Source organism: Hyperolius riggenbachi, chromosome 7, assembly GCF_040937935.1.
Source record: "Hyperolius riggenbachi isolate aHypRig1 chromosome 7, aHypRig1.pri, whole genome shotgun sequence".
Classification (NCBI taxonomy): domain Eukaryota; kingdom Metazoa; phylum Chordata; class Amphibia; order Anura; family Hyperoliidae; genus Hyperolius; species Hyperolius riggenbachi.
In genome coordinates, this window is record NC_090652.1 from 38,904,270 (window position 1) to 38,929,851 (window position 25,582).

General features: G+C 46.6%; 1 protein-coding gene across 1 annotated transcript in view; it reads left to right on the plus strand.

The window, feature by feature from the left end:
* The first annotated feature begins 785 nt into the window (after window positions 1-785).
* The window catches only part of LOC137525981 (interferon-induced very large GTPase 1-like), a 100,450-nt gene continuing 75,653 nt past the window's right edge, over window positions 786-25,582 (plus strand). The window contains exon 1 of the mRNA XM_068247192.1: window positions 786-5,416. Within this exon, the coding sequence (XP_068103293.1) occupies window positions 819-5,416 (4,598 nt within the window). The 5' untranslated portion in view covers window positions 786-818. The remainder of the gene's footprint in view (window positions 5,417-25,582) is intronic.

A 25,582-nucleotide genomic window follows, 5' to 3' on the forward strand; every position in this document is an offset into this window, starting at 1 on the left:
TTTTAAAGGGGGACTGAAGAGAGAGGTATATGGAGGCTGTCATGTTTATTTCCTTTTAATCAATACCAGTTGCCTGGCAGCCCTGCTGGTCTATTTCTCTGCAGTAGTATCTGATTAAAACCAGAAACAAGCATGCAGCTAGTCTTGTCGGATCAGACTTATAAGTCTGAACCACTGAAACACCTGATCTGCTGCATGCTTGTTCAGGGGCTATGGCTAATAGTATTAGAGGCAGAGGATCAGCAGGGCTGCCAGGCAACTGGTATTGTCTAAAAGGAAATAAACATGACAGCCTCCATATACCTCTCTCTTCAGTTCCCCTTTAAGAGCAGCTTCCAATTTAAATGGTTTTTGGCTCATTGTGGAGCCCCAAAACATGCTATCATAACCGAATTTGCCAATTTCCTGGATTAATTGATTAATTAAAATCGGAATGGGGCACTGTCCTCGTTTTAAAGAAAAATAAAAAAAAGACTATAAGGCCTTAAAAAAATGCCAAAGGTATCCACCTTTTGGCCCTAACATTGGTAGGGGAGCACATTTGGTGGAAATGGCAAGTGTGGGTGCTTTGCAACCAACCATGCAGGACAGCACCGTAAATAATGCAAAATTTCCCTCGAAGGGAATTTGGGAATTTTGTCTGTGGAATTAAGTGGTTAAAGTGGCTATTCAATTATAGAAATAAAAAAAAATAGAGAAGCAACATAATATGCTATAAAGATGTTTGTATTGCAGGTTAGTAACCTTCTAAACTTCTTTATTTATTTTTCTTTTTAGATAAAAAAGAGACTTTCTATAATTTCCTCATACACCTGAACATGGAGAAATATTTTATTTCAAAGCTGACTCTGAGGGACATTCTAGATATAGGACCAGAAAACCTTAAAGACCAGATGCCCGAGAAAACAGAAGATGTACCTTTGTGTACTCTGAGGAAGATTATGGCGCTAGATAATACAGCAAGACATACTCAGCTTATCACAGATCTAAGTGACTTGGAATTAGATGACCTATTTTTTAGTGACATCTTTGACAATTCACAAAATCAATATTTCATCCACCCTCTGGATGTCCTGTGTGTCCTCCTGCATTGTTCAGACAGTTTTCTTCAACAAGAGATTGTCACCAAAATGGCCATGTGTCAGTTTCCTGTCCCTCTGCTGCTACCTCCTGGTGATGGATCACATTTCACCCTCATGCTGTGGGCAATGAGGGCCATTGTGAAGAAATGGAGACCCCAATCACTGGAGGTTAATAAGGGGTTCAGAGAGGATAGTGTCGTTAATATTCCTATGCCAATCATATCCTTTGTCAGGTTGGGAAAAAACAAATTATCCAAATCTATAACGGTGAATCTTGTTCTTAATCCACAAACTCAACAACATAGCTTTTTCATACATGACTTTATGGACGCGGGAAACAAAGAGAGGAAAGTATCTGATGGACTTGTGGAAATCTCCTGGTATTTTCCTAATGGTAAATCTGATGTGTTCCCAGAACCTGTTACAGTAACCAACCTACGTGGAAACCTGGAGAACAATTGGGAGCAGTTCACATTTCTGGCTCGAATCTCATCTGCTGTGTTTATATTTGTAGAGACAATTAATGAGAGGGAATTCCATTTGTTATCAAGCTGCAGTTGTGGTGATACTATGTTTTATTTTGTTGTTACTCCAGCTGCAGGCAAAAGTGTCGACACACAAACAAGAACATTTCTATTGGATCTTTTATCAGTTCTAAGAATTGGTAAAGCCAATGTTATTCTAAAGAACCAATCAAATGCAATACAAAATAAAATTCTTCATATACTAAACAACTGCCAGAAACCTGTAAGATTGGAAGATCTACAAAAGTATCTTAGTGGACATCCTTTTGAGACAGATGAAAATAAGGAGGAGTGCCAGAGAGCTAGGGAATGTGCAGATAGAATAACTAGAGACATACAAGATGTAACGGAGTATAAAAGTAAAACAATGATATTGCAAGGAGATCTTTGGAAAGATTTGTCTAAACTAGAAAAAGAACTTTGCAGAATGGAAAAACAAGGGAACCAAGATGCAGAAGCATATCACTCTCATCTACGAGTTCAGATGAATTCCTTGCATGCAAAACAATATCATCAACAAATGCCAGAAGGTATAAAGTTGTTTGCTGAGGCACTCACTCATTTATCCGGAAAAGAGAGACAGTATTTCTTGAAATGGATGAAATTTAAGCTGGATGCCATTGCTAGAGACAATTTGCTTGAACTTCAAGCCATTTATAAGAGGAAATGTACAGATGTGACATTTAACAGAGAAGAGCTTAAAGACTTGGATAGGAAAATATATACCAGTTCCTTAGGAATAGAACATTTTTTGCGTGAATTGGGACAGTTTTATGAGGCTGAATGTTCTATGATAAAACAAACACTAACTAAGGAATGTCAAAAAAAGTTTTCTAATTTCCCAGGAATGGTAGCTGAACTTCTGCTGGATGGGTTTCCATTTGAGCTGATAGATGGAGATGCCTTCAACATCCCTCTGCAATGGATAACTGATGTCTTGTCTGAACTGGATAGAAAAACGGGAGGGAAATGCAAAATAAGAGTGATATCTGTGCTGGGAGTGCAGAGTACAGGGAAATCCACCCTACTGAACACCATGTTTGGTTTGCAGTTCCCGGTGGCCAGTGGAAGATGCACACAAGGAGCATTTATGACTCTTCTTCATGTGAAACAGGATTTACAGAAGGAGCTTGGTTGCCAGTTCATTCTCGTGATTGATACTGAGGGGCTAAAAGCTCCAGAACAGGCCTCTCTAGAGGGAAGTTATGAACATGACAACGAGCTGGCCACACTGGTGGTTGGGTTGAGTGACATCACCATAGTCAATATGGCCATGGAAAACACATCAGAAATTAGGGATATTATGCAGGTTGTGGTCCATGCTTTTCTTAGAATGAAAGAAATTGGGAAGAAGCCCAACTGTCAGTTTGTACATCAGAATGTGAGTGATGTATCTGCTCATGATAGCAACATAAAACACAGGAGGGAACTTTTGCAATATTTGGATGAGATGACAAGAGTTTCTGCCGCTATGGAAAGAAGAAATAATATATTCAAATTTACAGATATAATAGAAAGTGATCTTGAGAACGACAGCTGGTATATTCCAGGCCTGTGGCAAGGAGTTCCACCAATGGCTTCCATAAATCTTGGCTACAGCTCATGTGTGCTTGAGCTCAAAACTAATTTATTGAAACATATCCAAATTCATAACCATACTGACATGCCATTAAGCATCCGTGAGTTCATTATATGGATAGAAAGTTTGTGGAGATTTGTAAAATATGAGAGATTCATCTTCAGCTTTCGAAACAGCCTGGTGGCCAAAGCCTACAATGAATTTTCTGCTCAATACTCCTTGTGGGAATTGCATTTCTGTAAAAGGATCTGCGAATGGTTGATCAGCACTGATATTTCGATTAAAAATCAGTCTGGAGAAATCTATGATGTTGTTGACATACGTGAACTTCAGGATATTCTTCAGGAGGAAGAGAACAAAATGATGGCATCATTACAAAAATACTTTGAGACATCAAAACATGCTAATCTCCTAGAACGATATAGAGAAGATTTCACAGTAAGTATCAAATGTCTGAAAATGGAGCTTGAAAGAAATGCTCTTAGCAAGTGCGATAAGGCTGCTTCAATTCAGAGAGGGAAAATAAAACTCCAGAACATTCAGAAAACGTGCCAGACACTGGTAGAAGAAAAAATCAGAAATCTCTTAGAAACATGTAAAGAGAGTACATATGAAGCAAGTGAACAGGTGATTAAACAGGAGTTTGAGTCAACATGGCTGAAGACATTGTCAGATCTACCATTTGAAAAACAAAGGAGGGTTAATGTGGAGCAATCCATTCTACAAATTCTGAAAGCAGACATGAGTAAAAAAGCACCTTATGTCAATGAAACTTTACTTAAAGTCAGAGGTTTATATAAATATGCGAAGAAACCTTTTACACTGAATAAAAAAGACATTGATTTTTTTACATTGAGAGATCTGACATTATATAGACCGGCACTGCATGACATTAGTGATCTTGCTGTATCAATCATTGGTATGTGTGATGAATATGTGAAAGAGAAGGTTTCCTCCATTGAGGATTATGATAAAACGTACTCTAAGGAACTGCTGCACATGATCAATACAAAGCTAGACAGTGAGGAAGCCAAGAAGCTTCCGTACACAGCACAGTTTGAACTAGATGTCAAGCTTCACATTCTAGGAAATGCATCTCAACTGTTTCAAAGTTTACATGACCAATTTATTCAGAAGAATGATCCAAGGTTTTGCTTAGAAAAGCTCAAACCACAGTACTTGTCAACATTCCTCAGTATCATCCATAGGAAGGATGACTGTCAACGCAGAGTGCTCAGCTTCTATAAGTACTGCCTGAAACCAGCAATAAGCAATTATGTATTCAAACATCTTGGGCAAAAAATGTTGGATGAGTTCTTAAGTGAGTCTGAAAATGTCCCATTTCAGAGCAGAAGCTTCTTTCAGTATTCTGTTTTGCAGGAACTCCTGGAGGAAATGTCATTTGAAAAATATTTAGAATACCTCAATTCATATGAAAGCTTTGTCAAAAAATGGGTATTAGTTTACATCACAAACAAGTGCCACGGCACTTCAGCCTTAGGAGATTTGCTCAAGAACATCCTCTCCTCCATTGTCAAGAAAATAAAAGCAACTCTTAAAAATGAAACTTGCCTAAAATGTAAATCTCTACCAAGCCTTTTAGAACAGTTCTGTGAAATGTTAAAGACAGACTTGGTGATTCCACAGAATGAGCTCAAAGTGATCACCTTTCACAACTTTGGGAAGGTTGAGGAGTTTGCATCTGAAGTAGAGCAGCACCTCCCTGAGATAGAGCAACAAATTCAAACTAAATTGAGTTTGATCGATATGCAGACTCTGCTTTCCAGAGTAACAGTGCAGCCTCAGCATGAATTGTTCAAAAAGGTGATTGGCTGTGGGATGCAGTGCCCTTTCTGTAAAGTCTCTTGTGATGCTGGAGGTGGATACCATAGCCAACACTTTGCTTTTGTCCATAGACCACAAGGTTTAGTCCGAGAAAGTTCCCGTTATAAAGATTCTTTAGACACCAGCATTTGCTCCACCACTGTTACATCCAATACTCATTTTAAAAATGAAGATACAAATTGGGAGTGGCACCCATACAAAGAATATCGTACAATATATCCCCATTGGATCATCCAACCAGATACCAGCATTGAGTCTTCGGATTACTGGAAATTTGTGTTTGTTTCATTTAATGAGCAGTTCGCCAAAGAATATGATGCAACACCATCTGCTTTGATTGAAAGCTGGAAATTAATAACAAAAGAAAAAGCAAAAGAAAGTATAAGGTATGTACATAAAAAAATAAAGTAACAAAATAAACATACAATTGAAGTGTGCATGAACTTAAAAAAATAAAAAAAACTAGGTCAATGTGTGTGCCTGTGCAGCATTGTTTGTTGGTTGTCAATGCAGGGATCAATGCATGTAACGTTCAACGTTCTGTGTAGAGATCGGCCGAACGGTTCGCCGGCGAACGGTTCCAGGCGAACTTTGGTGGTTCGCGTTCGCCTGGAGCAGACAAACTTTTGCGGAAGTTCGATTCGCCCCATTATGCACTATGAGGGTCAACTTGGACTCTCTGCATCACAGTCAGCAGGCACATTGTAGCCATTCAGGCTACACTAAGCCCTGGAGCCCCACCCCCTTTATGTAAGGCAGGCTCGCTGGCCATGACACTCACTCGTGTGCCTGCTGCAAATAGACAGACTAGGGAGAGCTGCTGCAGATTTTTTCTCCTAGGGAAAGATTAGTTAGGCTTTTGGCTTGCTCCTGGCTGATTGTTATTGCTAAAATAGCACCCCTCAACAGCTCTTTTGAGAGCTAATGTTTTCCTGATGTGTTTTTTTTGTGTGTGTGTTACTCCCTGACACTGACATTATACAGCCCTATCTGTTGCAGCTGGACCTTGGTAATTGTTATTACTGTGCCATCCAGGCCCTGCCTAACTATCTATACTGGGACACCTACCTATGCCTACCTAACTACTGGGGCACCTACTTACCTATACGGGGACACCTACCTACCTATACTAGGGGACCTACCTATGCCTACCTACCTATACTGGGACTCCTACCTATGCCTTGCTAACTACTGGGACACCTACCTATGCCTACCTACCTAGACTGGGTCTCCTACCTATGCCTAGCTAACTACTGGGACACCTATCTATGCCTACCTACCTATACTAGGACTACTACCTATGCCTAGCTAACTACTGGGACACCTACCTATGCCTACCTACCTATACTGGGACTCCTACCTATGCCTACCTACATACAAGAAGATAATAAGGTTGTTGCTTCATTGTGGACAGACCAAATTTGATCAGCTGGACAGTCACTGTTGTTCTATCATTGAGCTACCACAGCCCGGCGACCATATGGGCTTGAAAACCGCCACGGCCTACACTCTGGCCACGGTGCGCACCAGTCCAGCACGGCTGTCACTACGCAAACAGCTGTTTGTGGTGCTTTACACAGTGAGTTTGGTGTGTCAGTGTGAAGCAGAACTCTAATTACACTCCCTGATTGATGTATACACATGCAAGATGTTTGAAAGCACTTTAGGCCTGCAATTTAGCATCCAATGTGATTTCTGCCCTTAAAACGCTGCTTTGCGTCACATTCAGATTTTTCCCCGGGACTTTGGCCATATAGTTCCATAGATTCACCACTATTCTCCTTTACATAGCTTTCCGAAATGTTTTTTGGTCTAGGTTGCCATGGTATTTAACCAGGGCGTCATAAACAGGGCCTGGTGCCATGGCATCAGTGCGTCCCGTAGGAGGGACGCATTGTGATGTCACACAGTCACGCTGTATCCTTTATCAGCTGCAAGGGTCGGGTTGCGATAATAGCGGCCCGAACAGCAGCTGATGTTGCGGCGCTCAGCACTCCAACCACGCCTCTTTCCCACCTCCTTTCAGTTGTGAAAGTCGGGTTGCCATAGCGGCGCTCAGCGCTCCAACCAAGCCTCTTTCCCACCTCCTTTCAGCTGTGAAAGTCGGGTTGCTATAGCAGCCGCCCGAACAACAGCTTTTGATATGGCGCGGAGCGCTTTAGCCACGCCCCCTCCACTCTCCCATCCCGAGAGGTCTACCAATGGCAGCGGTCATCATGTATCTATGACGCTTGCCATTGGTCCAATATACGGACACCAGGCCGCATCTACCCTATCCACAAAGGGCACATTGAGGGATAGTATGATGCCTCAACTACGCCCCCCGCCGGATCCGCCTAGTTACACGCTTCCATCCGACACCTCCCTTCGGGCAGAGATATATCAATCGCCCCCCCTTCCGCACAGATTTTTGTATTTGCAAGAAACTCGCAGGCAGTCTCTGCGGGACCCACGGCACGACAGGGCAAACATCTGCCCATTCACTCTGCTGAGCAGATCCCCGTGGTCACACATAATGTTTACATTTGACATGCTGTTGATGGACAGGGTCCCATCCAATCCCTTTTCTCCCAACAAAAACGCCCATGTCAGGGCTGTAACATTGAAATGAAGGACAGATTTGTCCACCTATTGACAGGCTCAGTTAAACACCATCCTCCAAAAAGGGAGGGAACAGTTAACCAGTCCCCACCCCCCATTACACATTTCCCTCCAAATGGAGAGTATATAAGCCTCTAGTGTGCAAGCTGGCAGCGTTATCTGATGAAGGCGTGGAACGCCGAAACGCGTTATAACGCAGCCAGCACACGGTTTTCCTTGGGGCATTCAGGGTCATTTTCCATCAGACCCTCTCGACTCCGATGGCCACGGCAGTCTGAGGTGCGACCGCCAAGGAAGGACTTTTAAAGGATTTTACATGCTTGTATTCACCTTACATCTAGTAAGTGAATTTTTATTTTGCGCAATTGTTTTAATAAAGCGATGTTACACTAGGAGCGCTCCTCCTTCTTTTATTTTTTGTCTCTTATAACAAGCCTCTGACAGCCGGGCTCTAAGAGGAGCAGCTAAAGTGTGACGTCATTCGGCCACCCTTGACTACTGCCCTAGCAGCGCAAGATTTCACATCTTTTTCAGGTGTATAGGTGTCCCCAGTATATGCAGCCAGGTGTATAGGTGTCCCCAGTATATGCAGCCAGGTGTATAGGTGCCCCCAGTATATGCAGCCAGGTGTATAGGTCTCCCCAGTATATGCAGCCAGGTGTATAGGCCTCCACAGTATAAGCAGCCAGGTGTATAGGTGCCCCCAGTATATGCAGCCAGTTGTATAGGTCTCCCCAGTATATGCAGCCAGGTGTATAGGTCTCCCCAGTATATGCAGCCAGGTGTATAGGTTTCCCCAGTATATGCAGCCCGGTGTATAGGTCTCCCCAGTATATGCAGCCAGGTGTATAGGTGCCCCCAGTATATGTAGCTAGGTGTATAGGTCTCCCCAGCATATGCAGCCAGGTGTATAGGTGCCCCCAGTATATGCAGCCAGCTGTATAGGTCTCCCCAGTATATGCAGCTAGGTGTATAGGTCTCCCCAGCATATGCAGCCAGGTGTATAGGTGTCCCCAGTATATGCAGCCAGGTGTATAGGTCTCCCCAGCATATACAGCCAGGTGTATAGGTGCCCCCAGTATATGCAGCCAGGTGTATAGCTGCCCCCAGTATATGCAGCCAGGTGTATAGGTGCCCCCAGTATATGCAGCCAGGTGTATAGGTCTCCCCAGTATATGTAGCCAGGTGTATAGGTGCCCCCAGTATATGTAGCCAGGTGTATACTGTAGGTGCCCCCAGTATAGCCAGGTGTATAGGTGCCCCCAGGAAGGGAGGCAGCCAGTGAAAGGGAGCTGGTGGCAAAGTGGCGGAGAAGGGGGGAAGTCTCCCCCCCCCCCCCTTATTTCACCTTGGTGCTCCCTTTCCTGTCTCTCCCTTCCGGATCAATGTGTCTCCTCCGATGGCGCAGCGGCAGAGTGATAACGGGCGGAGAGGACTTACCGATGTCCTTCCAGCCGGCAGAGGGAGCTGTGATCTGTGCGCCGCTAGTTTGGTCTTGAGTAGACCAGACTTGAGGCGCACAGATCACAGCTCTCTCCGGCGGCTGCGTAACAGCGGTAAGTCCTCCCCGCCCGCTGTCAGCCGCTGCGCCATCGGAGAGAGACACATTAATCCGGAAGGGAGAGCCAGGAAAGGGAGCACCAAGGTGAGGGAAGGGGGGGGGAGACTTCCCCCCTTCTCCGCCGTTTTGCCACCAGCTCCCTTTCACTGGCTGCCTCCCTTCCTGCGCAAACAGTCCGCCCCTGCGTCTGACCCCCCAGCCAGCCGGGACACTGGGGGGTCATAGCGGGATAGCGGGAGAGCCCTCCCAAAGCATGCCAGTCCCGACGAAAACGGGATGGTTGGGGACTATGGTATAGGTTAGGGAATAGGAGTACTGTGTTTTGTGTAGTTAGTACTACAGTGCTAGTTACATAGTTACATAGTTATTTTGGTTGAAAAAAGACATACGTCCATCGAGTTCAACCAGTTCAAAGTACAACACCAGCCTGCTCCCTCACATATCCCTGTTGATCCAGAGGAAGGCGAAAAAACCCTTACAAGGCATGGCCCAATTAGCCCCAAAAGGGAAAAATTCCTTCCTGACTCCAGATGGCAATCAGATAAAATCCCTGGATCAACATCATTAGGCATAACCTAGTAATTGTAGCCATGGATGTCTTTCAACGCAAGGAAAGCATCTAAGCCCCCTTTAAATGCAGGTATAGCGTTAGTTGTTAGAGTTAGTTGTTAGAGTAGTACTGTGTTAGCTTACTACAGATTACTGCAGTGCTGCTGTGCTGAGTGTCAGTGTGACAGATAGACAGTTAGTGTGCACTGTCTTCTACTCTGCTGTCTGTCACTCCGTGCTGATTTTCTTGAAAGTCAAACACTGATTTTAATAAAGTACAAGTACCCCACATCATCTGGTGACATCATCACATGTAAGTTGTACTATGTCTGCTGGCACTGGCAGCCGGGGGAGGGGCAGTAGGCCAAGAGGAGAGGGAGCAACATTGCTGCCACCGTCAGCATTTCTGACGCATCAGTGTCCATTCTGCCGCTAGCCACTGCCCGTCCGACTGTTAGGGGTAGTCACGCTGCAGAGGTGCAGCAGCGTGTAGTGGCCATTTTCCAGCTGATGGTGGATGAGCAGGCCACCACCAGCTCTACAACAGAGACCTCCACCCCCACCAGCACTCCTGTTCGCAGGAGCAGCAGCAGCCGCCCAGCAATTTGGTCATCACGTCGACCCCAGCGGGCAGCCTACCCTCAGTGAGCGCACTTTTCACTCCAGGCACCATGATCACAACAATCAGCAGGGCTGTTACCAGCAGCGAGCCACAGGCCACTGCTGCTGCTACCACCTATATTTCACCCAAAACACAATTGCTGTGTAATTATTTTGAGGTGTCTGGGATGAAAACTGTGATGTCCCAGTAATGCGTTGGACTTTGGACCAGAGTTGGGCCGAACCTCCGATTTTAGGTTCGCGAACCGGGTTCGCGAACTTCCGCGGAAGGTTCGGTTCGCGTTAAAGTTCGCGAACCGCAATAGACTTCAATGGGGATGCGAACTTTGAAAAAAAAAATTATTATGCTGGCCACAAAAGTGATGGAAAAGATGTTTCACGGGGTCTAACACCTGGAGGAGGGCATGGCGGAGTGGGATACATGCCAAAAGTCCCCAGGAAAAATCTGGATTTGACGCAAAGCAGCGTTTTAAGGGCAGAAATCACATTGAATGCTAAATGACAGGCCTCAAGTGCTTTAAAACATCTTGCATGTGTATACATCAATCAGGTAGTGTAATTAAGGTACTGCTTCACACTGACACACCAAACTCACCGTGTAACGCACCGCAAACAGCTGTTTGTGTAGTGACGGCGGTGCTGGACTGGTGCGCACCATGGCGAGAGTGCAGGTTTTGGTGGCTTTACAGCCCATATGGTCGCCTGGCTGATGTAGCTGAATCACAGAACAGTGACTGTCCAGCTGATCAAATTTGGTCTGACCACAATGAAGCAACGACCTTATTATCTTTTGTGTGCCCCCGGAGACACTCATCTATGCGCCGGTCATTGCTTCATTGTGATACGCAAGCCCCTTCACCACGGCAAGGTAATGATCACGAAGGGGAATGGGCGCATGTACATGCCTTTTCTTTTGTTGTTGCAGCTGCCCGCAGTGCAGCCAGAAAAATTAGGCACGCACCAGAAAAATTATTACAGCGGCCGCTGCTAGCAGCGGCCTAAAAAATTCAGCAATCCGCCTGGAGTCCCGGACCCTGTTGGTGGTGGCGGAGAAGGTAGTCAAGCGGCCTCCAGGCAGACATGCTGTGTGGAGGGACTGGGAGCGACTTAGTCTTCTTGGGGCAGCCCAGGCAGCCAGTCACACGGCGTGCAGGCAGAGATGCTGTGTGTGGGGGGGTCTGACTTAGTCTTGGGGCGGGCAGCAGCCCTCCGGGATCCATGCCTCATTCATTTTGATAAAGGTGAGGTACTTAACACTTTTGTGACTTAGGCGACTTCTCTTCTCTGTGACAATGCCTCCAGCTGCGCTGAAGGTCCTCTCTGACAGGACGCTTGCGGCAGGGCAGGAGAGAAGTTGGATGGCAAATTGGGACAGCTCTGGCCACAGGTCAAGCCTGCGCACCCAGTAGTTCAAGGGTTCCTCATCACTGTTCACAGCAGTGTCTACATCTACACTTAAGGCCAGGTAGTCGGCTACCTGCCGTTCCAGGCGTTGGTGGAGGGTGGATCCGGAAGGGCTACGGCGAGGCGTTGGACTAAAGAACGTCCGCATGTCCGACATCACCATGAGATCGCTGGAGCGTCCTGTCTTTGACTGCGTGGACACGGGAGGAGGATTAGTGGCAGTGGTACCTTGCTGGCGTTGTGCTGTCACATCACCCTTAAAGGCATTGTAAAGCATAGTTGACAGCTGGTTCTGCATGTGCTGCATCCTTTCCACCTTCCGGTGAGTTGGTAACAGGTCCGCCACTTTGTGCCTGTACCGAGGGTCTAGTAGTGTGGCCACCCAGTACAGCTCATTCCCCTTGAGGTTTTTTATACGGGGGTCCCTCAACAGGCAGGACAGCATAAAAGACGACATCTGCACAAAGTCGGATCCAGTACCCTCCATCTCCTCTTGCTCTTCCTCAGTGACGTCAGGTAAGTCAACCTCCTCCCTCCAGCCGCGAACAATACCACGGGAAGGTTGAGCAGCACAAGCCCCTTGCGACGCCTGCTGCGGTTGTTCTCCTGCCGCTGTCCCCTCCTCCTCCTCCTCCCCCAAAGAAACACCTTGCTCATCATCCTCTGAGTCTGACTCGTCTTCTGCACACGACTTCTCTTCTTCCTCCTCCTCCCCCCTCTGTGCTGCCGCAGGTGTTGAGGAAACAGCTGGGTCTGATGAAAATTGGTCCCATGCCTGTTCCTGCCGTAACGGTTCCTCGTCACTCTCATTCACAGCTTCATCCGCCACTCTACGCACAGCACGCTCCAAGAAGTAAACGTAGGGAATTAAGTCGCTGATGGTGCCCTCACTGCGGCTCACCAGGTTGGTCACCTCCTCAAACGGCCGCATGAGCCTGCATGCATTTTTCATCAGTGTCCAGTTGTCGGGCCAGAACATCCCCATCTTCCCAGACTGTTTCGTTCTACTGTAGTTGTAGAGGTACTGGGTGACGGCTTTCTTCTGTTCTAGCAGGCGGGAGAACATGAGCAGGGTCGAGTTCCATCGAGTCAGGCTATCGCAAATGAGGCGTCTCACCGGCGTGTTGTTTTTCCGCTGAATTTCCGCAAAGCGTGCCATGGCTGTGTAAGACCGCCTCAAATGCCCACAGAACTTCCTGGCCTGCTTCAGGACATCCACTAAGCCAGGGTACTTTGCCACAAATCTTTGTACCACTAGATTCATGACATGTGCTATGCAGGGTATGTGTGTCAGCTTCCCCATATGCAAAGCGGCAAGCAGATTGCTGCCGTTGTCGCACACCACGTTGCCTATCTCCAGGTGGTGCGGGGTCAGCCACTCATCAACCTGTTTCTTAAGAGCAGCCAGGAGAGCTGCTCCAGTGTGACTCTCCGCTTTGAGACAAGACATGTCTAACACTGCGTGACACCGTCGTACCTGGCATGCAGCATAGGCCCTGCGGAGCTGGGGCTGTGTAGCTGGAGAGGAGAACTGCCACTCAGCCAAGGAGGAGGAGGACAGCGAAGAGCATGTAGCAGGAGGAGAGGAGGTGGCAGGAGGCCTGCCTGCAAGCCGTGGAGGTGTCACAATTTTGTCCGCTGCGCCCTGCTTGCCATCGTTCACCACCAGGTTCACCCAATGGGCTGTGTACGTAATGTAGCGGCCCTGCCCGTGCTTGGCAGACCAGGCATCCGTGGTCAGGTGTACCCTTGACCCAACGCTCTTCGCAAGAGATGACACCACTTGCCTCTCAACTTCACGGTGCAGTTGGGGTATGGCCTTTCTCGAAAAATAAGTGCGGCCTGGCATCTTCCACTGCGGTGTTCCGATGGCCACAAATTTACGGAAGGCCTCAGAGTCCACCAGTCGGTATGGTAACAGCTGGCGAGCTAACAGTTCCGCCACGCCAGCTGTCAGACGCCGGGCAAGGTGGTGACTGGCCGAAATTGGCTTCTTCCACTCAAACATTTCCTTCACGGACACCTGACTGCTGCTGTGGGCAGAGGAGCAGTAACCGCTCAAGGGCAGAGGCGGAGTGGAGGAGGGTGCCTGTGAAGGTGGAAGGGAGAAAGAAGCAGATGATGCACCTGAAGGAGGAAGAGGAGAAGGAGGGTGACTTTTCTTTTGTGTGCTGCTGCTGCTTTTGCTCAGGTGGCCATCCCATTGCTGTTTGTGCCTTTTCTCCAGGTGCCTTCGTAAGGCACTTGTCCCTACGTGAGTGTTGGCCTTTCCACGGCTCAATTTTTGTTGGCAGAGCGAACAGATGGCTTTGGTCCGATCTGAGGCACACACATTAAAAAATTTCCACACCGCTGAGCCACCCTGGGATGTGGGCACTATGGGGACCTCAGCAGCTGATGCTGAAGGGCAAGTTGGCTGGCTGTACATAGGTGGCGATACATGGTGCCGGGCTCTGCCACCAGCTGTTTCTGACGAAGAGCTGCCCCAGCTTCTTTCAGCAACTTCTATCCTCCTACTACTCTCTGACTCCCCCTCTGAACTGTCCCCCTCTTCATCTCCTCTATTGGGAACATACAGAGGATCCCTATCATCGTCATCATTGTAATCATCCTGCTCAGCTTCGCTTGACTCAGAAAAATCCAAACATGCACTATCAGTAGGTCCTTCATCCTCCTTACACGTTACATCCATAGTGTTGCCGCGTAACGCAGACATATGAGCTGGTGAAAATTCATCTGGCTGTAACAACAATGGCTGTGCATCAATGATTTCACCACTAAATAATTCTTGCGAAGTGTCAAATGCAGCGGAAGTGGTGCTAGTAGTAGCGCTGGTGGCTGAGCAAGATGAGGTGTTCTGTGTCGCTAAATACTCAACCACGTCCTGACAATCTTGGGACGTGATGGGACGTGCCTTCTTCCGAGCACTGTACTGTGGGCCAGGTCCACACGAAATTACATTTACACGACCTCGCGCAGACCTGCCGGGTGGCCTTCCTCTGGCTCTGGCACTACCTCTTCCTCTACCTGTTTTTTCCATATCGGGTATGCACGGAGTGGTATATCACACTGCGTGCACTCACGTAGGTAGGTGGGTTCACTTAACTGCACAGGTATGCGCACTGATGCGGTGGGTTCACTGAACAGAACAGGTATGCAGTGGCAGGTTCAATGAACAGTACAGGTATACAGTGGCGGGTTCACTGAACACAACAGGTATGCAGTGGCGGGTTCACTGAACAGGTATACAGTGGCGGGTTCACTGAACAGAACAGGTATACAGTGGCGGGTTCACAGAACAGGTATGCAGTGGCAGGTTCACTGAACACAACAGGTATGCAGTGGCGGGTTCACTAAACAGGTATACAGTGGCGGGTCCACTGAACAGAACAGGTATGCAGTGGCGGGTTCACTGAACAGAACAGGTATACAGTGGCAGGTTCACTGAACACAACAGGTATGCAGTGGCGGGTCCACTGAACAGAACAGGTATGCAGTGGCGGGTTCACTGAACAGAACAGGTATACAGTGGCAGGTTCACTGAACACAACAGGTATGCAGTGGCGGGTCCACTGAACAGAGCAGGTATGCAGTGGCAGGTTCAATGAACAGTACAGGTATACAGTGGCGGGTTCACTGAACACAACGGGTATGCAGTGGCGGGTTCACTGAACAGGTATACAGTGGCGGGTTCACTGAACAGAACAGGTATACAGTGGCGGGTTCACAGAACAGGTATGCAGTGGCAGGTTCACTGAACACAACAGGTATGCAGTGGCGGGTTCACTAAACAGGTATACAGTGGCGGGTCCACTGAACAGAACAGGTATGCAGTGGCGGGTTCACTGAACAGAACAGGTATACAGTGGCAGGTTCACTGAACACAACAGGTATGCAGTGGCGGGTCCACTGAACAGAACAGGTATGCAGTGGCGGGTTCACTGAACAGAACAGGTATACAGTGGTGGGTTCACTGAACAGGTATGCAGTGGCGGGTCCACTGAACAGAACAGGTATGCAGTGGCGGGTTCACTGAACACAACAGGTATGCAGTGGTGGGTTCACTGAACAGGTATGCAGTGGTGGGTTCACTGAACAGGTATGCAGTGGCGGGTTCACTGAACAGTACAGGTATACAGTGGCAGGTTCACTGAACACAACAGGTATGCAGCGGCGGGTTCACTAAACAGGTATACAGTGGCGGGTCCACTGAACAGAACAGGTATGCAGTGGCGGGTTCACTGAACAGTACAGGTTTACAGTGGCGGGTTCACTGAACACAACAGGTATGCAGTGGCGGGTTCACTGAACAGGTATGCAGTGGCGGGTTCACTAAACAGGTATACAGTGGCGGGTCCACTGAACAGAACAGGTATGCAGTGGTGGGTTCACAGAACAGGTATGCAGTGGTGGGTTCACAGCACAGGTATGCAGTGGTGGGTTCACTGAACAGGTATGCAGTGGTGGGTTCACAGCACAGGTATGCAGTGGTGGGTTCACTGAACAGGTATGCAGTGGTGGGTTCACAGCACAGGTATGCAGTGGTGGGTTCACAGCACAGGTATGCAGTGGTGGGTTCACAGAACAGGTATGCAGTGGTGGGTTCACAGCACAGGTATGCAGTGGTGGGTTCACAGCACAGGTATGAAGTGGTGGGTTCACAGAACAGGTATGCAGTGGTGGGTTCACAGAACAGGTATGCAGTGGTGGGTTCACAGCACAGGTATGCAGTGGTGGGTTCACAGCACAGGTATGCAGTGGTGGGTTCACAGAACAGGTATGCAGTGGTGGGTTCACAGCACAGGTATGCAGTGGTGGGTTCACAGCACAGGTATGCAGTGGTGGGTTCACAGAACAGGTATGCAGCCAGACAGGAACAAGTTAAGCCTAACTAATCTTTCCCTGAGAGACAGTCTGCAGCAGCTCGCCCTACTCTCACTAACGCAGGCAGCACACGGGTGACCGTAATGGCCGCCGCTGCCTGCCTTATATAAGGGGGGGTGGGGCTCCAGGGGCTAGTGTAGCCTAATTGGCTACACTGGGCCTGCTGACTGTGATGTAGAGGGTCAAAGCAATTTAAAGGCCACTTACGGTTTTCAATCCGGATACCCGGATATACCCGGATAATAGGTTTGGATATCCGGGTCTATACGGATTGCGGAATGGTTCAAATTCGGATGCTCAAATGTATCCAGCTAGTTTACTATCTGGATCCGAATCAACCCGGATAATTAAAAGGGGTATCCGAGCAACACTACTCTGACTCTCTTATTTGGTACATCTGCAAAAGAGAAGTTGCAGAGCATGGTGGTTGTTTATATTTTCCTCCCCTGTTCTCCTCATACATAACTAATGCCGCCTGATTGGCTGAAGTTTCTTTTATTCCCGTTTTCCCCTCCCACACCTCTGTTCCTCACTGATTGGCCAATATTTCTTGTGCTGAGAAAGTGACTCAGCTGAAATTCAATCCATACAATTAAACCATGTCTGCAAAGTCACACTAACTAAGATGGAAACTGACAGAAACAGAATTATCTTTATTTACTTTATAAAACTCACTGAAATCAAAATGTGGACAGTGCAATACATGTTATGTAAGTAGAGCAAGTATTTATCTACTTATCTATGTGTTTTGTTTCTGAGATTGTATGGCTGACAGCTCCTCTTTAAAGCAGAATATAACCCAGAATTTCTTCTTTGCTCTAAAAGATTATTAACAGCATATAATATACTAACACAATGTTTTTTTTTAGTAAACCAGCAAAACAGCATTCAAAGGGTGAGATCACCGGGCTGACTCTTTCTTCTGCAGGGAGAACCCGCATCCGAACTGCTTATAATCTTATCTTGTGTACACTTTCTTTACTTGATACATTTATGTAAACATTCTCTGGCTGTGCAGGACTTCAGCTGATGAGTCCTGGGGTGAAACACAGGTCAGAAATAACTGCTGGGTGCATTCACAACAGAATTACAGCAGTTATAAATAAAATGCACCAGCAGTTTTCAAAGTAAATTAACTGAACTTTGGGAAGTTATGATATCTAAATGAATATTAATACTTGTGCACAAAAGCAAATAAGATAATTGTATGGGTTATACAAAGTAGGAAAACACAGTTTTGTTGAAAATGTTGTCAGAGTTTAAAACTGCTTTAAAGTGAACCTTAAGGCAAATAAAAAAAATGAGTTCTACTCACCTGGGGATTCCCTCAGCCCCCTGCAGCTGTCCGGTGCCCTCGCAGCCTCGCTCCGATCCTCCAGGACCCGCCGGCGACCACTTCCAGTTTCGCCGTCAGGACCCGACAGGCTGGGAACGCGAGTAATTCTTCGCGTTCCCAGCCACAATAACTCCCTTTATGTTGCTATAGCAGCAAAGGGCTGCTATAGCAACATAGAGGGAGCTATTGTGGCTGGGAACGCGAAGAATCACTCGCATTCCCAGCCTGTCGGGTCCTGGCGGCGAAACTGGAAGTGGTCTGCGGCGGGTCCTGGAGGATCGGAGCGAGGCTGCGAGGGCACCGGACAGTTGCAGGGGGCTGAGGGAAGCCCCAGGTGAGTAGAACTCATTTTTTTTATTTGGCTTAAGTGCCTCTTTAAGTCTTTTTGGAAATGTTCAGAGTGAGGGAAATATTTTGGAGATAAAGGAACCCTTGTCAAACATGAAAGAAAACCCATATTCATGTACTTAGTGTGGGACATGTTTTGTACAGAAATCACAGTTTGTCAGACATGAATCTTCAGGCCTATCCATGTGCTGAGTGTGGTAAAAGTTGTGTTTGTAAATCAGATCTTGTCAAACATGAGAAATCTCACACTGTTGATAAACTCTATTCATGTCCTAAATTTTGAAATGTTTTGGGATTAAATCAAACTGTGTCATACATGAGAGGGTTTCCCCCTCTCCCACAGAGCCTTTGTCCAATCTGTGGACAAGGGTTTCTTCCCCACCTCTGGTGCCCACTGCCCAGGAGGAGGTTGGGGGCATCGACACCCTGGGGGGATTCATTGTTGCATCAGGGAGAACCCTTCAATGGACTTTCAAGGCCAAATAAAAAAAAAATAGTTCTGTACCTGCATGAATTTTGAATGCATGGAGGACGCCATCAGCGCCATCCAGGGTGTCTCCTGTGTGTGGATCGGGGAGGAGGCCCTAGAGCTGAACAGCCGCACTCGCATCTATGCAGACTGCGCAGCCGCGGCAACCTCCGGCGGCCATTTTTGAGGAGGCATGAGAGCTCGACCCGGGCTGTGGGGTCGGGAGCCGGCCCGGGGGGACATTGAGCAGCGCGGACCTGGCGGAACTACACGGAGGGCCAGGACGGTGTCCTCCGTGCATTCAAAATTCATGCAGGTACAGAACTTTTTTTAAATTTGGCCTCGTACGTCCTTTAAGAAGGAAACCCCCAGGTAAAATATTTATAGGGGGTATTGACATACTCCTTACCCATTTCCACGAAGAAAAAAAATGAAATAAACTCCCAACCATGAAAAAAAGTCCTTTAATGTTCTTAACTTCCCTGGTGGTAAGGACGAGCCTGACTTATCCAACTAAAAGATCCTGAAATTTAAAACTTCTCTGCCTGCTCTGCCGACTCCACTTTTTTTTTTACTTTGATGAGATTCACTAGGATAGCTGGAAACCTGTCAGCACACTGTGGGTAAGTGATCCATGCTATACCTTGGTGTGTCAACAGCCTTCCAGCTGCCCAAGGAACGCCTATATAAATAAATGCAGAGCCAGCGGAGCAGAGATGTTACTGGAATACCCCCTTTCTCTCTTCTTCCTTCCCACCTTCGCTGCAGAGATCACTAGTGATTTTGCCCCGCACCCCCCTCTCACCCGCAGAGATTGCCAGTGCTTTTACTCCAACCCCCGTAAATATCGCTGGAGCTTGTGCAGCATGTGAGTATTACTCCCTCTGCCTTTCTCCAGCCCTGATTTCACCACCTCCTCTGCGTTCAGCTCCGGTCTCCAATGTCGGAGCACCGGGACTCGGGTTGAACACGTCAGCACCGAGTCCCGGTTCTCTGGAATAGTAGACTGGAGCTGTACATGGCAGAGGTGGTGTGATCGGCACTGAGAGAGGCACGGGGAGTAATACTCAAATGCTGCACAAGCTCGGGAGATCGCTACAGGAGTGGGGAGCACCTATACTTATCTTTTGTGACTCTCTTTCAACTGGCAGAGTCCCAGTGGATTGGCGTACAGCCCACGTTTTCCCATTATTTAAGAAGGGCAAAAAATCAGATCCAGGAAATTATAGACCTGTAAGCTTAACATCAGTTGTATGCAAACTATTTGAGGGGTTACTAAGATATACTATACAAGACTTCATAGTAGAAAATAATCTTATTTCTCAGCATCAACATGGGTTTACTAAAGACAGGTCCTGTTTGACTAACATGCTCAGCTTTTATGAGGTAGTGAACGCTAATGTGGATATTGGGAATGCTGTCGATGTGATATACTTGGACTTTTCAAAGGCCTTTGACACGGTTCCCCACAAAAGTCTGGTGCACAAGTTGAGGATGCAAGGACTGGGGAAGAGTCTGTGTTCATGGATAGGGAACTGGCTAATGGACAAAAAACAAAGAGTTGTGGTCAATGGATCGTACTCAAAATGGGAGATTGTTAGCAGTGGGGTCCCACAGGGGTCTGTACTGGGTCCAATGCTCTTCAATTTATTTATTAATGACCTAGTAGATGCAGTAGTGAGCAATGTTGCTATTTTTGCAGATGATACAAAATTGTGCAGAATCATCAACTCTCAGGAAGATAAGGACATATTGCAACAGGATCTGGATAGGATGGCTATATGGGCACATAAATGGCAGATGAAATTCAATGTTGAAAAATGTAAAGTCATGCATTTTGGTCGTACCAATGGTCTACCACCATACAAAATAAATGGGATACAGTTGGGGACATCAAACTTGGAGAAGGACTTAGGAGTACTCATCGACAACAAGTTAAATAATCGCACTCAATGCCAAGCCGCTGCAGGTAAAGCTAACAAAATTTGGGGATGCATTAAAGGGGAAATAAAAACTTGAGATGCTAGCATAATATTGCCCCTGTTTAACTCTCTGGTAAGGCCACATTTGGAATATGGAATTCAGTTCTGGGAACCACATTACAGGAAAGATATTGCAGTTTTAGAGCAGGTGCCGAGACGAGCAACAAAATTGATACGTGGGATGGAAGGTCTCACTTACCAAGAAAGGTTAGATAAACTGGGTTTTAGTCTAGAGAAAAGACGCCTTAGAGGGGATGTAATTAACATGTATAAATACATCAGAGGGCAATATAAAAACTTGGCGGATGAGCTTTTTGTCCCTAGGCCTTCTCAAAGGACTAGAGGACATGATCTGCGCATGGAGGAAAATCGTTTTAGCCATTTATTTAGGAAAAGGTTCTTTACAGTAAGAGTGATTAAGATGTAGAATGCATTGCCACAGGAAGTAGTTATGGCAAACTCTGTACCTGCATTTAAAGGGGGCTTAGATGCTTTCCTTGCGTTGAAAGACATCCATGGCTACAATTACTAGGTAATGCCTAAAGATGTTGATCCAGGGATTTTATCTGATTGCCATCTGGAGTCGGGAAGGATTTTTTTTTCCTTTTGGGGCTAATTGGACCATGCCTTGCAAGGGTTTTTTGCCTTCCTCTGGATCAACAGGGATATGTGAGGGAGCAGGCTGCTGTTGTACTTTGTTCTTTGGTTGAACTCGATGGATGTCTTTTTTCAACCCAAATAACTATGTAACTATACTGGAGCACCTATAGCTGGCTATCTACATTGGGAACACTTGTACATTGCTACCTATATTTAGGGCATCTATACCTGGTTACCGGTACTGGGGAACCTATACCTGGCTAACCTATGCTGGGGCATCTATACCTGACTACCTATACTGGGGCACCTATACCTGAATAAGCTATACTGGGGCACCTATACCTGACTAACCTATACTGGGGCACCTATAGCTGACTAACTTAGACTTGGGCACCTATACCTGGCTGGCTAACCTATACTGGGGCACCCATAGCTGACTAGCCTATGCTGGGGCACTTATAGCTGGCTCATCTATACTGAGGCACCTATAGCTGGCTAACATGTACTGGGGAACCTATAGCTAGGGAACCTATACCAGGGCATCTATAGCTGGCTAACTTATACTGAGGCACCTACACCTGGCTAACCTATACTGGGGTACCAATACCTGGCTATCAATGCTGGGGACACTTATACCTGGCTACCTACTGTATACTGGGACACCTATACCTATCTACCTATACAGCACTTATACCGTGATACCTATAATAGGGGCACTTATACCTGAATACCTATGCTGGGAAGCTAAATACCGCATTGCAAATAATGTTCTCAAGTCCACTGGTGGGAAGGTTGGGGGGGGTGCAATTTTTACTACCTAGCCTTGGGAGCAATTTAGCTTAGAAAGTGCCCTGATTGGAAGCTTAGCTTAGTGTCCAATGCGCACTCTAGATCACACACCCGGGGGAGGCATGGGGGGTCTTATACTCAAGTCGTCTTATACTCAAAGATTGGCATGCTGATCCCTTGTCATGTACAGTACCTCCAATAGCTTTCTCAGTGTTCTTACATGTCCATTTGGTGGATTTGCTTCTCTCCCGGCAATGACATGCCCCTGGGATCGGTGTTGATGATGCCAGGGTCACGCATCATCATCAACATCTGGCAACAAACTTTATTTTTTTATTGAATTCAATTCAATAGCCTTTATTGAACTCAACATTAGAAAAAAAAATACTTGAAAATTATTTTAAATGAATTGAACCACGTTTTGCAAAGAAATCCTGGTGAAATTAAATGCCCGAGAGGTTAATTACCCACAAAAACCTAACTTTCATTACTATGACAGTATCCTCAGAAATTAACCATTGATATATCCTCCCAATACTAATTTTGAATATGAAAGCTTTTGTGTGTAACAAGCTCTAATTTATGTGCAAAACACTCAGCACATGGATAGGGCTTCTTAAGTGTGAGATATCTTAGGCCTAAGAAGTGATTTATGAACAAAATATTTCCCACACTCAGGACATGAATGTGGTTTTTCACCAGTTTGAGTTCACTCATGTTTGACAAGGTTCCATTTATCGCCTAAATATTTCCTACACTCTGAAGATTTCCACAAAGTCTTAAAATGAAAAAAAACACAACCACAAAAAAGTCCTTTAATGATCTTAATTAACCATAAATATTTACCTTTCATTGCTCCTATGACAGTATCCTTAGAAATAATCCAGAGCCATATCTTCTCCATACTTTATACGATGAACGTCACTGCACACATTGATCCCTGCCCTGACATCTGACAAACAGTGCCACATGGGTCAATCCTTGCCATGACGACCAACAAAAAACACCACACACGCTGATCACATTCCTAGCTCTGGACTTGCTATTCTAATGGTGGCCATACATTCTACAATTTTTTCATCCAATCGTACCAATTGTATGTAGTATAAGGGAACTGCCTAAATTATCCTTTCAGTATATTCACTTAATTTTCCCTTATACTAAATAGAAATGGTAATTTCTAACTGAGAACAAGAAGACCAGGAGCAACAGCACTTGCATAGTATAAAACTTGAAAAGCTTTACTTCAATATCTTCTTAAAACCAGGTAAATCATAAAATGGATCACAGAATACTTATTACTTCACAAGACATGCACCATATTGATGGAGGACATCAGGAGGTGCAGAGGATCACGGCCGACGATCGTTTCGCCCCGCCATAGGGGCTTTATCAAGATCTTATGCCCCTCTCCGCCGTCCTGTCCGTTACTATACCCTGTGCTCCTCCTCCTTTCCAGGTGCCCAGCCAATCCTAACATAGTGCACGGCAGGAGCTCACCTGTTCAATTGTCCCATCTTGCCGTCTAGTAAGCTTCCTGCGCCCCCCGTGACGTCATTTCCATTCTCCACCTCAGTGGAACGCATTACTTCTGCGTTCTAGAGCTGGGTTTCCTAGTACTTACGTATCCATGCGACAAAAATGTTCTAGCGTGCGCACCCGGGAGACATCTTGTGGACAAATGTCGGTAGTACATCTTCTACTTTGTAGTAAATTCTTCCGCACCAATGGTGAGAGGACGTGCAGAGATCAACTCTGGAGTAACAAGTGCTTGCAAACTCTCCACAAGATCCGCACCATCAAATATCCATCTTTATTAATCCATAAAAAATAGGTTAAAAGCTGTGTGGGTAAGAATAAGGTGACGTACAGGCGTTTTGGGCTGTATCAGTCCTTTCTCAAACCAACACAGACCCACATTAAACATCACAAGCTAAAACACACATTTATATAAGAAAGAGATGGACCACATAGGGAACTGCAACATTACCATATATGCATATGTATAGAAAATCCTCCACCAATCAGGAGCTGTCAGACCAGCAGTGATGCTCATCTGAGCTACGATATCCGAGGTACTCGGATATCCTAGCTCTTTTTTCACTATTCGAGCTCGAATACCGAGCTCGAATAGCATTAACTATCCGGGCTGTGCTATCCGAGCGCACTCGGATAGCAATCAGCTATCCGGAGATATCCTAGCTATCCGAGCTCGGATAGCGTCACGAGTTCGGATAGCATCACGCCAGACGTCACCTCGAGTCCTCACAAGCAAATCAGAGGGCTCCCAGCCCTCTGACTGCAGCCAATCACAGAGGGGGAGCCTGGCCAAGCCTCACTCGTTCTGCTTGCGACTTACTGACTGATAGTACTGAGAGAACTGCTCCAGTGCTTTTTGTCTGTGTGCAAGTGCATTGCTATTGTTCTAAACCTAGCGTTTTTACACTCCAACACTTGATCTTCAACTGTATTGCTTTGTATTGTAGATAGATTGTATTTTAGGCAGTTTAGTTTGGGTGATTACTAGGGGGACTAGGGAGGGAGAGAGACTGTCACTGGTGCTGCTGCAGGCCTGCAGCCAGCAGCTAGGCCCTGTGCCTAGGCAAGGCAGCCTGCCCTGCTCTGTGCTCTAGTCTCTAGTTACCTTACCTGTGCTATCACCTGTCCTACTCTACTCCTGTAGTACTACTACTTCTGTGTTAGATAGATTTGTACTATTTTGTAGTTAGCAAGGCCCAGCTTTACTGCTATACCTGTTCTGCTGTATCTGCTCTCTGTAATCTAGTCACACCTGTTGTATTATTTAGCTAGATTATTCTATTGTTTAGTTAGTAGTACTGTAGTGTACTGTACTCTAGTCTGTGTATAGGTACCGTCCGTCACCGCGTTACCTAGGGTCTTTGTGTGCGCAGTGCACGTCTGCGCTGTCCGCACCCTCTCGTTAGTGCTACACCCGACCTATTGTTTATATATTACTTCTATTGTGTATTCGCTGACTTGTACTGTAGTCTGTGTATAGGGACACCGTCAGTCAGCGTCAGCTAGGGTCTTTGTGTGCGCAGTGCGCACTCTCTCGTTAGCGCTACACCGATCTCTGCTGTAGAGTACACCTGTCCGTCACCTCACACACCCACCACCACCAGTCCCACCCCATTAAAGTACCCCACTTGTCCCACCCGCCTTTACATACATAAGTTTTTTTTTTATTTGTATAATATTAAAAATATACGTCTGGCACTGGCAGCCGCGGTTTGGGCAGGGGCAGCAAGGGCATCGCCAAGAGAGGAGGTCATGGGCGTGGCAGCCGTGCCACCACCACCATGCGCAGTTCTGCGTCTGCACCAGTGGCTATACCGCCAGTAGCCACTGGCCGTGGACGCCTTGGCCGCCCAACAGCTGGGAGTCACA